Source organism: Monodelphis domestica, chromosome 2, assembly GCF_027887165.1.
Source record: "Monodelphis domestica isolate mMonDom1 chromosome 2, mMonDom1.pri, whole genome shotgun sequence".
Taxonomy (NCBI): domain Eukaryota; kingdom Metazoa; phylum Chordata; class Mammalia; order Didelphimorphia; family Didelphidae; genus Monodelphis; species Monodelphis domestica.
In genome coordinates this window covers 207041139-207056285 of record NC_077228.1, presented here as the reverse complement: position 1 = coordinate 207056285, position 15147 = coordinate 207041139, and the positions used below count along the sequence as shown (strand labels likewise).

General features: G+C 40.4%; 1 protein-coding gene across 1 annotated transcript in view; it reads right to left on the bottom strand.

The window, feature by feature from the left end:
* ITGB3 (integrin subunit beta 3) overlaps positions 1–15147 on the bottom strand; it is an 84596-nt gene that overhangs the window by 51611 nt on the left and 17838 nt on the right. The window contains exon 2 of the mRNA XM_007482523.3: positions 4603–4688. Within this exon, the coding sequence (XP_007482585.2) occupies positions 4603–4688 (86 nt within the window). The remainder of the gene's footprint in view (positions 1–4602; positions 4689–15147) is intronic.

The window sequence follows — 15147 nt, the reverse complement described above, 5'->3', positions numbered from 1 at the left end:
AGAGGGAGGAATTACAGCCACTTAAATACCATCACGCAAAATGTTAGGATCCAGGAAAAGGGAATTTGGGGAAATATTAGGGACTTCTAGGGACGAAGCCCCAAGGTATAAAATCTCCATTTATACAGAGGCTGAGAGAGGTTATGGGACTTCAAGATTCACAACAACTCTATAAGGTTAAGTGTTATTACTAGGCTGAGAGCAATGAAATGACTTGTCTAAGATCACACTGCTAGTGAACGAGGCAGAATTTGAACTAAGGTCTTCTTGCCTCCAAGTTCAGCACTCTATTCACTAGACCATTTAACTGTTTCTAATTTAGAAAAGTCATTTTTCTTAGTTCCTCAGCTGGAAGAGTTAGTGGAAAACAGGAAAGAGATAGAAAATAAGAAAGAGATGGAAGGTAGGGACAGTTTTCCTCTACTACCACCACCACCATGATACAGAGGAAAATGATTGAATGATGTGGAGATGAGAGAATTGATCTCAACACCATTCAACAAGATAAATGGGAGAAACGCTCACCTATGGCAAACACTCATTCATATGGCAAAGATAAATGAAAGCACTCTGCTGCCTGTTCTAAAGAAAGAACTCTTAGCTGGGAGTCTGAAGACCTTGGTTCAAATTGGGTCAGTGACTCAATTACTAGGTGACCATGACTAAGTCACTTGACCTTCCTATCAAATTTTTTTTTTGGTGTCCATTCAATCAGTCATTTCCAACTCTTCATGACCCCATAGACCATACTGTCCATGAGATTTTCTTAGCAAAGATACTGGAGTGGTTTGCCATTTTCTTCTCCAGTAGATGAAAACAAAGAAAGGTAAAGTGACTTACTCAGGGTCACAGAGCTAGTGTCTTCCACTTGGGTCATTAAAGGACCTTTGCAATTTCCCAAAGGCTATCCAGCAAGGGCTCTCTTCCTAGGCATGTGGTGAATTTCTAGTCCTTTCTCTCCTCTCCAGCCAGTCCCTGAGAGGGCATTGGGAGGAAAGGAGCAAGGCTGACGCGTCATTTGGTGCACAAACATTCCTCCACCAACATACAAATGCTAGAGATTGTTCACCCCTTATCCAGTCTGGTTTACGTATTTTCCTCAGTCCCAAGCAGTGTGTGCTTGAGGTGATGAGAAGGGGTCATTTAGCAAGATAAATGGGGGGGGGGATCCCACTCTTGAAGCTGTATAAGCCTTTTGGACTGGCTATGGCATACATCTGACAAAGATAAGTGAAACTAGCCTGCTGCATGACTTTTCAAATTGCAACCCATTCATATCTGCCCATTCTGGGAGAGTCTTGCCTTCCTACTTGGGGAATTACCAGGACACAATTCTGGATTTCTACTTCCCCCTTCCCCACACCTACCCCCATTCCCCACCAATATTCTCCAATGACACATTTTATCCTCTACGACATCTAGCTCCCTCGGTCCTTCTCTCTTTTCCTTCTTTCTCCTCCTCCATCTCTTCTCCATATTCAGTGACAGCCATATTCACTTGCTAAACTACAGAATTTTTAGTTCTCTCATTTCTACTTTCTAAGGGAATTTCTTGGCTGGTCTCCTGATTAACTCCTCCACACAAATGTGCTCATCTCCTCCTTCTCCAGTTACTGAATACCAGCACTCACACTCCCAAGCCACGAGTACAAAATTCACCAGGCTTTCCCTGGTGTCCTATATTAGTATCTCTGAAAATCAGGGTCTTTATCAAAGGGCCACATCCCCCATTTCCTTGGCAGTTTCTCCCCATTATTGGGATTATTCCCACCCAGAGCAATAAGAGGGAGGGATCAAGATGAGGATGATATAAAGAGCCTAGCCTAGAGATCAGAGGTTCTGGGTTCAAATATGACCTCTGACAATTTTTTAGTCATTTAACCCCAAACTGTCTAGCCCTTATCATTCTTCTGCCTTGAAACCTATGTTTAGTATCAATTCTAAGACAGAAGGTAAGGGAAGAAGGAGGAAGAGAAGGAGGAGGAGGAGAGGAGGAGAAAGGAGAAAGGAGAAAAACACTGAAAGAATGTTTCTTTCCTAGATCTTTTTAGTCCTTAGGGATAGAGACTAGATTTTCATGAATATCTGAAAGCCAAGAGTCAGAGAATTCCCTCTACCAAAACAGGTCCTGTTTTCTTTAAACTTTACCATTTTAAAAAACTGTCCAGAGCATTGAAAGATTAAGCGACTTGGCCCCCTCGTAACCAATATAAATTAGCGGTGGGTCTTGAACTCAGATTTTCCTAGCTTTGAGACCAATTCTCTATCCACTATGTCTCTTTCTCCTCTGTTCTTAAACTGTTTCTATTTTTTCCTATTTGGGGCAAAGGGGAAGGGAACAGATTTTACATGTCCTTTTCAACTGAGATGTAGTTATCTTAGGTGTCTATTATTGTTAGATTTGTTTTTTTTTTTTTTTAACCCTTACCTTCTATCTTAGTATGACTTCTAAGATAGAAGAATGGCAAAGGCTAGGCAATTGGGGTTAAGTGACTTGTTCAGGGTCACACAGCCAGGCAGTGTCTTGGGTCACATTTGAACCCAGGTCCTCCCAACTCCAGGCCTGGCATTCTATCTACTGGGCTACCCAGCAACCCCTAGATTTCACTATTGTTACTTGTACCACAGTAACCTCCCGTCCTCTGACTACTATCCGGGTCAGAATCTCCCCTTCCCTACCTCTTCCTTCCCATCTCATCATGGGAGGCACCTGCAAAACAGACTGTAATATCCTCAAGAGAAAAGTCAAGAAAAGGTGAAGGCCAGAAGAGGAGGAGGGACAGGGAAATGGGAAACGGAAAAGAGCCATATGAGAAGCAGGGAAAGGAAAGAGAATGTTGGGGAGGGCTGGGCAGGGCTGGGAGCGGGAGAACAGCTTTACTCCCACCAGGGAAAGTTTCATTGGCTCCTCTAAGACAATGTGGCCCAGATGAGCTATATCCAGAGAAGGACTCGTGCAGAGAAACAGAGGCCAAACAACAATCAAAGCCAAATACTGCTGATCCAGCTGTCCTCGTGCAAGGGGATAAATACAACCTCCCTTCTTCTGGCTTTCTGACCAGACCTAACAAGGAGATTTCCTTTTTTGGAAACTCTTGGAAAAGATCAGTCACCACTTGGGCATCAGGAAGTAGCTTTGAGGTGAGGAAGGGAAAAGGGAGTGATAAGTCTGGTTTGAGCAGTTAGAAAGTCTGGTCCTGAAGATATAATTGGAATGGGGGCAGCTCTAGTTCTTGGAGAGAAGGCAGAAAGCTCAGGACCCTTCTCGAGGTAGGTTCAAAAGATTACAGGCTTGGGACAACTAGGAAGCACCGTGCATAAAGATCCAAACTTGGAGTCATCAGACTTGGGTTCAATTCCAACCTCAGACATTTTATAGCTGTGTGATCCTGGGAGAGTCCCTTGAATTTGTTTGTCTAGCCCTTGCTACTCTTCTGTCTTACAACTGATATTAAGACAGAAAATAAGAGGCATTTTTTTAAAATTACAGACAGGAAGAGATGTTAAGGATCACTTAATCCTGGCCCTCATTTTTAAGAAGATAATAATAGGAAAAGATTTACCCAAGGTCACAAGAGTAAGTACCAAAATCAATCAATCAATTTTTCAATCAATAAACATCCATTAAACATTTACTTTGTGCCAGACATTGTGCTAAATCTTAGAATCAGGATTTGAACCTGGGTCTTCTGATGCCAAACCCAAAATTTCTTTCTACTATATGTATGTCACTATCAAAGAAAATGTGTCAGAATCTCTTCTCAACCCTATGCCATGTGTATGGATGGATGATCTGGAATTGTTAATTAGTCTCTTCTTATCAGCACAAGTTTCTGTGTCCCAAACATAAAGAAATACGTATATCCTCAAATATATTCATATCCTTGGCCCTTAAACACTATAGACCTCATGCCTAGACATGGGATTTCCCATAGACCCTCTCTCATAGGACCTCTCACTGCTCTAGGCAGCAGAATTAGAAGATTTGATCCAGAATTTCTCTCTGATCAAACGTCTCTACACTTGTAAAAGATTTCTTTCATTTGCATTGTTCATTCTTGAGATTTTTATAGACAAACAACTCTACCTCCAAATATTATTCTATCTCTTCCTCCTCCTTCTTATGGGATTCCATGCCATTCCTTTCTTTTTCTTCATATTTCTACTCTTTTTTTTTAACCCTTACCTTCTGTCTTGGAATCAATACTGTGTATTGGCTCCAAGGCAGAAGAGCAGTAAGGGCTAGGCAAGGGGGGTTAAGTGACTTGCTCAGGGTCACACAGCTGGGAAGTGTCTGAGGCCGGATTTCATATTTCTATTCTTAAAAGAAAGCTACCAAAGACAGAAGGGACCACTGCTCATTTACAGTCAGTACAAGCAAGGTGTCTAGAGTCTGATTCTAGATTCCATTCATAGCTCTGCCCAAGGGATAGCTGTTTTGGATTGAGAAGATTAATCCCCTAATGAAAGCCTCCATATTCTTTCACATCAGCAATGAGCAAAATTCTCCCTAGCCTTCTTTCTGTAGACCAGGGAACTGAGCTTAAACAGCTCCTAAACCAAAAATAGGCAGATGGGAGAAGGTGAAGGTCTGCTCCTTACCTCCGCTGAGCACCAGGCACATAGAGGGCTCACAGCAAGGCACTGCTGGCAGGAATTCACTCCTCGGGTGGTACAGACATTGGCCCCTGGGGGGGAAGATATAAAGGAATTAGAGACTAGTTGTTGGGCGTGTGACCTGGGTTAAGTGACACTTAACCTCAATTGTCCAACCTTTGCCACTCCTCTGTCTTAGAATTGATACCAAGAATTGGACAAATGTTAGCTAAGGACTCCATAAGATAGCAGAAAACAATAAAACAAATTCAAAAGAATGAAAAAATAGAAGAAAATTTGAAATTTTTCACTGGAAAATAGATCCAGGAAAAATAACTTAAGAAGCACTAGCCTGCCTGAAAGACAAATTAAAAAAAGAAGCTGGGCACCATATTGCAAGAAATTATCTGGGAGAATTGCTCTGGTGTTCTTGAACAAGAGGAGAAAACAGGTTTTTAAGTACCTAAGGTTTCATACCTTAGGATACTTAAGGTATGAAACATAAATTAAAAGTTTTATCACTATTAGGGAAGTGAATAGGAGCATATATAGACAGACAGCCTGGAGTAAATTGAGTATAAATGGTAGGAAGAAACTAATTAATAATTCTAGGTAACTCAAAGCAAAACAAAATCGAGGAATAAGAAAGAATTCATTGGGAAAAGAGAAAAGGAGAGGAAACTATCTTTCATGAGGAGTCTTTTAAGAATCAATACAGTGGAAGGGAAGATGAAGTAGCTGGAATTTACTCTTATTAGAATTGGCACAACGTAGTAATAATAGCTGCACACAGGAAGCTATAGGAATTCATCTTTCCATATAGGGAAGTAAGAAGGAATAGATGTATAAGAAAAATGGGAGGGAAGACAAAAGGGAGGGTGAACTCAGAGAGGTGGTAGTCAAAAACAAAATATTTGGGAACAGAGAAAGGCTGAAAGAAGAAGAGATAAACTGGGGAAAAAATAAGCTGGAGGGACACATACAATTAGCAATCATAACTGTGAGTGTGAATAAAATGAACTCACCCATAAAATGGAAGAGCATAGCAGAATGGATTAAAAGTCAGAATCCCACAAAATGCTATCTTCAAGAAATACATTTAAACCAGATTGCAGTATGCCATTCTCCATCTTATTACCTCCATGAAATTTTCCCTAGTGTAAGCAATATGTGTCTTCTTTCACAACATGATGGATATGGAAATGTATATTATATAATAATATATATACAACTTGCCATCTTGGGGAAGGGGGAGGGGTGGGAAGGAAGGCAAGAACATGGATTGAAAAATGTTAGAAAACAGTTATTGAGGGGGCAGCTGGGTATCTCAGTGGATTGAGAGCCAGTCCTAGAGACGGGAGGTCCTAGGTTCAAATCTGGCCTCAAACACTTCCCAGCTGTGTGACCCTGGGCAAGTCACTTGACCCCCATTGCCTAGCCCTTACTGCTCTTCTGCCTTGGAGCCAATACACAGTATTGACTCCAAGACAGAAGGTAAGGGTTTATAATTTAAAAAAAAAAAAAAGAAAACAGTTATTGAAAATTGTACTAAGTGGCAGCTGGATGACTCAGTGGATTGAGAGCCAGGCCAAGAGACAGGAGGTCCTGGGTTCAAATGTGGTCTCAGACACTTCCCAGCTGTATGATCCTGGGCAAGTCACTTAACCCTCATGGCCTAGCCCTTACTGCTTTTCTGTCTTGGAACCAATATAGATTATTGACTCTAAGATGGAAGATAAGGTTAAAAAGAAAATAAAAAGGAAATTGTACTGGCATAAAATATTGGGGGGGGGGATTAAAAGGTTAAAAACAGAGAGAAAGAGAAAAAAAAAACCTAGATGGAGCCACAGGTATAATTAGAACCTATTTCATTCTGTTTGAGCTCCCAGAAATGTAGACCACCTCCTCCTTTCACACACACACACACACACACACACACACACACAAACACACACCCTCCCTTGTTCTGTCTTCCTCCACATAAATACTTCCCCACCTAAACCAAAATTAATTAAATAAACATGATTAGACTTTCAGTCAGTCAGACAACATTTATTAAGCACCCACTGTACACAACAAAGACCTGTAATAAAAAGAAGAGGAAGAAGAGATAATAAGGGAACAGAAATAAAGAAAAAAGATCCCTTCAATGATCATAGAACTTAGAATTAAACCCTATCAACCCATCTAGCCCAAACTCATTTTACAAATGAGAAGACTGAGGCCTGGAGAAATGAATTGATTTGTAGAATGGTAGAAAGAAAGAAATTTAGATTTGTAGGCAGAACACTTAGACTGAAGTCTTAACTCTATATATCATTTACTAGTTATAGGATTTTGAGTGAGTCACTGTTCTTTCATTGGGTCTCAGTTTCCATCATAAAAATGAGGATAATTCCTACCTCATCATGGTAGAGAGAGAAGGTTGCCTTTGAAGTAAAAAAGACCAGAGTTTAAGGCCCACCTCACTGACTTTGTGACCAAAAAAGAGATTTAAAGTCTGTCCCAGACAAACTCTAGGTGTAGACAAATTGTTGGTGGAGAGAGTCTCCAGATCAGAATTCCCAAAGGAAGCATAATCAGAAGTGAAAAAACAAACAAATCTCTCTTGCCTACTGTATCAAACCGTTCAGAGGACCAAATGAGACAATGTAGTAAATTGCATTTTAAATGAAAAATCAAGAGTTGCAATTATTATTTTTTACTGTTAGCTCTTCTACATTCCAGCTGGTGACACACCCAATGCAGCTGTACCCTTTGCACCTGCCTAGTTAAATCACTGCTTAAAAAACCTGCTCTTGCCAATAGGCCCTAAAGACTATGGCTGAGGAGAGCCAGAGGCCAAACAGTGCTGGGAAGAAGAAGTAGGATCTCCTGGAACCCTCTCAAGCATCCTCTCTTTTTCCTTCCCTAAAGAGACTAAATTCTAGGATTTGGCTCACCGCCATTCCAAGATTAGGTGCCATAGCAATGCTGTCCAGAAAACAGAGAAATATTGATGACAAGGGAAAGGAGTGGGTCAGCCAAAGTAGGACCAGAAATACTAAGCTGGAGGGCAAAAGGACTAAGTCTTGGCTTATTCAGGAAAATCCCTCAGCCTCAACTTGGAGCAGCTTCCCCAGTTGATCCCTCCCTCCTCCAAATTTTTATAGCACTTTGCCTGGATTTTCTCCCTACATTTATCTCAATAGCTCTAATTCCAAAGTTATCTGCATAATAGATGTCCCCATGTTCCTTAGGAGCAAGATTTGCATTATATGACTTTTGCAACTCGCCCTCACTTAAATCCAACTCACACACAAGTCAAGATATCACCCTGCGATGTCATTGGTCTTTGAAAAGGAAGGATAAACAGCAACAACAGCTTTGTATACAGAGAGACTAGCCACTGTGCCTTGTACAAAGTAGATCCTTAATTGGTCTTCTGAATCAAGCTGACCTCTTCCAAGCAAGCCTTCTTCCATTTTAAGGGAGATTTAACTTTTTCTCTCTGTGTCCCAAAGAAATTTTTCTAAGCAACAGACACAAGAATTAGCAGGGCCAACTACTTTTCTGAGTCAGGTTTTCTGCCTGGTTATTTAAGCAGTCTCCCAAGTAGCCCCTTGACTTTCCATTTTGGAGGAATTTCCTGGATGTTGAGGTGTTTTCCCAGTGTCTCCTATAGTTCTTAAGCTGAAAAGATAGTGCCCGTTTTATTAGAAAATTATAAAATCCCTCTTTCCACACATAAACACAATTTAGGACATTATCAGGGAGGCAGAATAGAAAGCCTACCAAGGAGAACTGAATACCACTAACTAGCTAAATGACACAGAACATTCTGTTCCCTTTGCCTTAGTTTCCTCATCTGTAAGTTGAAATTTTGGTTATATCATATTGTGATTATATGATTTCTTCCAGATGTAATATTCTATAACTCCGGGGTCTGACACTCCGCTGCCAGTGTCTGGTGTTCAACTCCTTATCTCTGATCTCTAACACCAAAATCTCTGCTTTTCTATCCCATAAATCCCATATGATATTATAGAGGCAGCTAGGTGGTGCAGTGGATAAAGTACCAGACCTAGAGTCTGAAAGACCTGAGCTCAAATCTTAGTCAAACACTTACTAGCTATGACCCTAAACTAGTCACTTACCCATGTTTGTCTCAGTTTCCTCATCTGTAAAATAAGCTAGAGAATGGAATGTCAAACCACTCTAATATCTTTGCCAAGAAAACTACAAACGGGATCATAAAGAGTTGGGCAAACTTGAAATGACTGAATGATATCATATATGTATTAATAGTTCTATATGGTTTAGATCTTATAATTTTGGAAAATGTATATTGAAAATTATTACCTAAAATTGGGAAATTTAAAATATTTGAATATTAAATATAAAAATTATATATTAAAATAATATTAAATTAAATTAAAATAATTAAAAGTATATATAAAATATAAAAATTATATATAAGTATTATATATAAATAAAAATATTAAAATATTAAAAATATCAATTTAAAAATAGCTCTATGTATAGGAGGCAGCTAGATAGATCAGTAGATTGGGTGCCAGGCTTAGAGATGGAGAAGTCTTGGGTTCAAATGTAACCTCAAACACTTCCTAGCTGTGTGACCCTGAGCAAGTCACTTAACTCCCATTGCCTAGCCCTTACCACTCTTCTACTTTGGAACCAATATACCTAATCAATTCTAAGACAGAAGATAAGAATTTTCATTTTTTAATAGTTCTATATGTAGTATTCCCTGTCCCAACAAAGCACTCAATCTGGCAGGTTGGGTCCCATAATGGGCAGCTGCTAAGTCAGGTTCTAAGGACTATAGTCACATAGATCCACACTTACACTACCATAGTTCATTGGTCTCCACTATCAATCTTCCCCCAACGGTCACCCAGGAGATGCAACTAGATCAAAGCAAAGATATTTACTAAGCTGGCAGAGTAAGAAGGGTAGCTACAAAACGTCCCCCTTTCCAAACCTGGGCATACTCTAGGATGACCACGCTCACGAATCTGGGGGGAAATGATTACAGAATGTAATAGAAATGAGGCACATATATAAGGGAATACAGGTGACCAGGGTAACTCAAGTATCCAACACTACAGGATTCCTTTCTCCTCTTGTGGAGCCCTAATGCAGCTCCTTTGGGGTACAGCCCTTCTGCTTGGCAGCTGGGTCTGCTCCTCTCTGTAACTCACCTCCCAGCTGCCAAGGCTGATTCTCTCTTGAGCCCGTGGTCATTCCTTCTTCTCTGCCAGAGTTCATCCAGGTAAAAAACTGTCTCCTATATCCCATCCCTCACTGACTCACCACCATACCCATGCCTGATTGGAGAATGGAGAATGAATTTCTGCTCCATCAAACTTGTCTCAAACTCTCTCAAAACTATTTGAGTCTTTTGTTTAGGGCCATCAGTGGCATGGCAAATTTGACCTGGTCAATGGCACTGTCCCTTCTGATCTCACTTGTAAAAGGATACAAGGTGTAGAGGCAAGAGTGTGCTGAAACTGATTCTTAAATTTTGGGCGTGGCCATTATTCTGTAGAAATAAGCAAATTTCAGATCAGATTTATTGTTTTATTAACTGCCTAGACTTAAGATGAAGAAAATGTTACTAATGCAGATTAAAGAAGGTATTAATCATCACAAAGACCCTCAGAATTATTATTTTTCTTATTTATTTTCCCAATTTTACAGTTGAGGAAACTGAGGCAGAGCATTAAATGACTTGTCCAAGGCCACGCAGCTAGTAAATATCCAATGCTATTTTGAACTCAGGTCTTCCTAACTCTAGGACTCTTACTCTATCTCTTCTACCACCAGCTGCCTGTAGCACAGTTCTTAAATAATTCAGAACTAAACATTCTTAAACAATCCAGATCTACCATAGCTAGCAGGTCCTGAGATTACACCTACTCTCAAATACATAATTATGCATAATAGAGTCAGAAACCATAAACATAAGGGTGCACGTCCATACAGGACAAAGAAGTCTGAAATCAGGCTTGTCCAGCCAACAGTGTCTGGTCCTCCTACTCTACCTTTAGCCAGCTGTGGAAATAAACATCTCCAACCACCCCTTCTCCCCAGGCACAGGGCAAAAGAAAGAACAACTTGGCCCAAATCTAGATGAGGCCCCTGCTTCCTTTTCTCTTCCCATGAGGGAAGTTTTCATGGAAACCTGTCTAGGAATACATCAGGAGGATTTGGCAATAGTTGGGAGGGGGTGGAGGGCACAAAGGGTGGGGCCAAAATTCATACTAAAAGTATTTATTACGGAGTTTCTATTCTGTGACTTGGACTGGTCAGTTTCAAAATAAACATGAGCAATCATTTTCCCTGATCTTTTGGGTTTACTGATTTCCGGCAGATTTCTTGAGATTAGCTTAATCTGATAGAACTCAGTGGTTGGGGAGCTATGCCAGGGGTTATTCAGGACGCTCCATTCCCTTAAAATTAGTTACAAACTTATTTTATGTCACCAAAAGAAAACTAAATGTACCCTTTTATTTTACTCCTCAAGATCTGGCAATAAAAGAGAGTTGTATATCTGGCTTTAGACCCTTGAGTTAAGAAACCCTGACCAAATTCTGCTTCTGATATTTACTAGTTTGTCATCATTTAATCTCTCAGCCTCAGCTTACCCATATAAAAAATGGAAATAGCAGTTGCACTTATTTCTCTGTATTGTTTTAAGGATCACAAGAGATATTACATGTAAAGCATTTTACAAGTCTTAAGTCTATATAAGTGTCATATATCATTATTAAGAGTGTCTAAACTAGAGCAGGGGAGGAAAGGGAAAGAACATGCATCTTGTAACCATGGGAAAATATTCTAAATCATCTAATTAAATAAAATTTTCAAAAAATTTTAAAAATTTAAAAAGGAGGGAAAAAAGAGTATCTAAACTAAACCTCTCCAAACTCTGCTTTGATTCCAAGAGGGTAGAAGTGAGCATCTTAAAACGCCTAAGAGGGGCATCTAGGTGGCTCAGTGGATTGCGAGCCAGGCCTCGAGACAGGAGGTCCTAGGTTCAAATCTGGTCTCAGATACTTCCTAACTGTGTGACCCTGGGCAAGTCACTTAACCCCCATTGCCTAGCCTTTGCAGATATTCTGCCTTGGAACCAATAGCTAGTATTGATTCAAAGATGGAAGGTAAGGGGGGTTTTTTGTTGTTCGTTTTTTTTAAGTCTAGGATGTGCTCTCTCTTTCAGCTGAAAACTGTTCATTCATGAAGAGTCTTTGGGCTGGAGCCCATGCTTAATTCAATAGCTGCCTCCTCTGAGATTTCCTTCTCTGAAATGTGTGGAAGGCTTTGTTTCCCAGTTCCATCCATTCATATCCCTCCATGCATTCTAGGGCCTGGCCTCACCCTGTCCAAAGAGTGGTGCCTCTTTCCAGAGACCTCATTTGAATTAAAAACTTGAAAAGCCCTTTTCTTCCTTTTTCTTTTCCGTCTCCTTTGACAATTCAGCCCCAGAAAAAAAAAGAAACAGAAAAAGAAACAAAACTCTCTTCTGGATAACCCCAAACCCAAAGATGTTCTGAGTCTATAAGCCATGCAGTGTTGATTTTTTCCTTTTCAATGCCACAAGATTATAGAGGGGGTTTTCAAGATGGGTCCTAGAAAAAAGGTGGAAGAATGCCTGCTTCCTTAAAATCCCAAGCCTTTCCAAACCCTTCCTCTGTTGATAATTTCCAATTAGTTTGTTTGTAGCTATTTGGGCGTTTGTGTCCCTCATTAGACTCAGCACTCCTAAAGAGCAGGTTCGTCTTTATCTTTCTTTATATCCCCACTTCTTAGCACAATGCCTGGCATGTAGTAGGCGCTTAATAAGTGTTTAATAGCTGGATGACTGTTCTCCCAAGACAAAGGGGCCAGATCTCACACCTGGCTCACAAATTTCCTTCAGGTTGGGGGTAAGGAGACCTAGTCTAGGGAAATGGGTGAAGCCAGAGGGGAAATAGGCTTCAGCAACAAAGCGAGGACCAGTAAGGAAAAGAGGGATTGGACAAGTTAATCTTTCTAGAAAGTGTTTCCACATATGAGGGCTGTGGTTGATCAAACCTAAATGACTTAGGAAGGGTAGAAAGAAGCAATAAGCTTGGGAAAAACATGAGAAAAAGAGGGAAAAAAAAGAAAAGGATGCAATATGGGGCAAAAATGCATAAATGAGGGAAATGGTATGACCAGAAGTAAACCATCATCTATCGGATGTTCCCTACAGTTAAGCCAAGTTGATGTGGAAAGTCATTTAAGGGGAAGTGATGCAGCATTTTGGGTTTTTTGAATGATTACACAGCAATACAACAGTAATCTTTGTTGCCATTTTCCAAAGACCAGTGACGCAGCTGACCCAAGTGTTGGACTGGGTCCCAGCTCAACCACTGATCCTGGACAGGTCACTTCCTATGGAAATGAAAGGTCAGGATATGAATGATTTTCCATAATAATCATTTGGCTGCATGAACCAATGCTGAGAATGAGCCACCTCAAGCTAACTAATTAAGCACAGACTTAAAACATATTCACTGACCTTCCCTAATTTTGGTTCTTATTTTCCTCAATAGGAAAGATATTGTTTTCCTCATTTTACAGATGAGAAGACTGAGGCTCAGAGATATTAGCTAACTATCTGTGATCATACAAACTAGTACACAGTGAAGAAGGGATCCAAAACATCAAGTCTTCTGACTCCTGGTCCAGGGTTAGTTAAATTCCATGACGCTACCTCTACTGTGGATCTTCCATGTGCCCAGAATAGTACTCGTTATTGTTTCCCTTTATTGTTTTCCATAGAAACTTGAAGAGAAGTGAATTTCATCTTCTTATAAGAAAAATCTTCATAATCTTTAGGGATGTCCAAAATGAAAATTGTTTACCTTCGGAAGTAGTAGGTTTTTCCAAAGAGGAGATTTCTAGCAAAAGCTGGATGACCACTAAGTGAGTGAAGCAAAGGGGAATCTCAGGTAAATACAGATGGGCCTCTGAAATCCCTTCCAACTACTATTTCTATAGTTCTTACTACTATGTGCCAGGCACTTTACAAATATTATCTCATTTAATCCTCACAACAATCCTTTGTAAGTGCTGCTATTATGCCCATTTTACAATTGAGGAAAGTGAGACAAAGGTTAAGTGACTTGCTGAAAGCCACACAGCTAATAAATATCTAAAGGTGGATTTGAATTCAAGTCTCCCTACTCCAAGACCAGCATCCACTGTACCACCTCCCCAGGACTCCATTGATGTGGGTACTTCTTTAATCAATTCAAATCAAAACACATCTATATCTTCCCACCCTGTGAAAATCTTATTTGTTGAATAAATAAGATTTTATTAAGCATATGCTATGTGCTAAGCACTAAGCTAAGTAAATAGAAAAGTAAGAAAATTGGGTTAGCTAGGCGGCATCATGCATAGAGTGACAGATCTAGATTTGGGAGGAACTAAGTCCATGATGGTGAACCTATGACATAAGTGTCAGCCCTGACACACATAGTCATTTTCGATGACACGGCCTCATGAGGGCTCAGCACACCTTAAGGCCTCAGGGCCCAGGGTCCAGGAGCCATGGGCTCACAGTTGCAGATGAGGTCATGGCCATCAGGGGTGGTGGGTGTTGCTTCACATGCTGGCCATGGGGGCAGGGCGGAGGAGACAAGCAGTGTGGGTCAGGCGGGGAGAAGGAGCTTGGGCATGGAAGGAGCATACATGGGCAGGCAAGCTGGTGGCTGGCAGCACTGCTCTCAGGGCATGCCCCAGGCCAGCCAGCTGAGAAGGAGAGAGGTAGGGTGGAAGACTGGGTGGGACTCTGGCCCACATGCAAGAGAGGAGTGCCTGGAACTGATTACCAGACACTTTTAGCACCCTGAAAAATATAGCAATGGCTTTATTCACAATTTTCCCCTCTAAGTACTTTTGTGAGACCTTATTCTCAGTGTTAATATCAAAACCAACAAAAGAAACAGATTGACAGATGAAGCTAGTAGCACTTGCTTGGGCTTGAAGTATACAAAATACCAACCTCCAATTGAAGATTTAGCCAATGAAATTCAGCAACAAAAAAGTCACTAATAGACAGGTTAGTTAAAGAATTCCCTCTCCCCCTCACTTATCTTAGTTCACAACACCCCACACAAGTTAAATAATATCAAGACCAACAAAAGAAACTGACTGACAGATGAACAAAGAAGTCACTAAGCAGGTAAATTAAATAATTAGCTTTTGGTTTATTAAATATAGTTATATATTACAATTATACATTTTTGTTATTTAAACCATAAAAATCATGAAATTTGGGGGGGGCCTAAAAGTGACACACCACCTGAGTTATGCTTGGTTTTTTGGCAAATTTTGACAAACCAAATTCAAAAGGTTCAAATCAGCCTTCAGGAACTTCCTAGCTGTGTGACCCTGAGCAAGTCACTTAACTCTGATTGACAAACCCTTGCCTTTCTGTCTAAGAATTGTCCCTAAGACAGAAAGTAAGGGTTTTTTTAAGTAATAATATTTCTTTTTTCACTGAAATCCCATTAT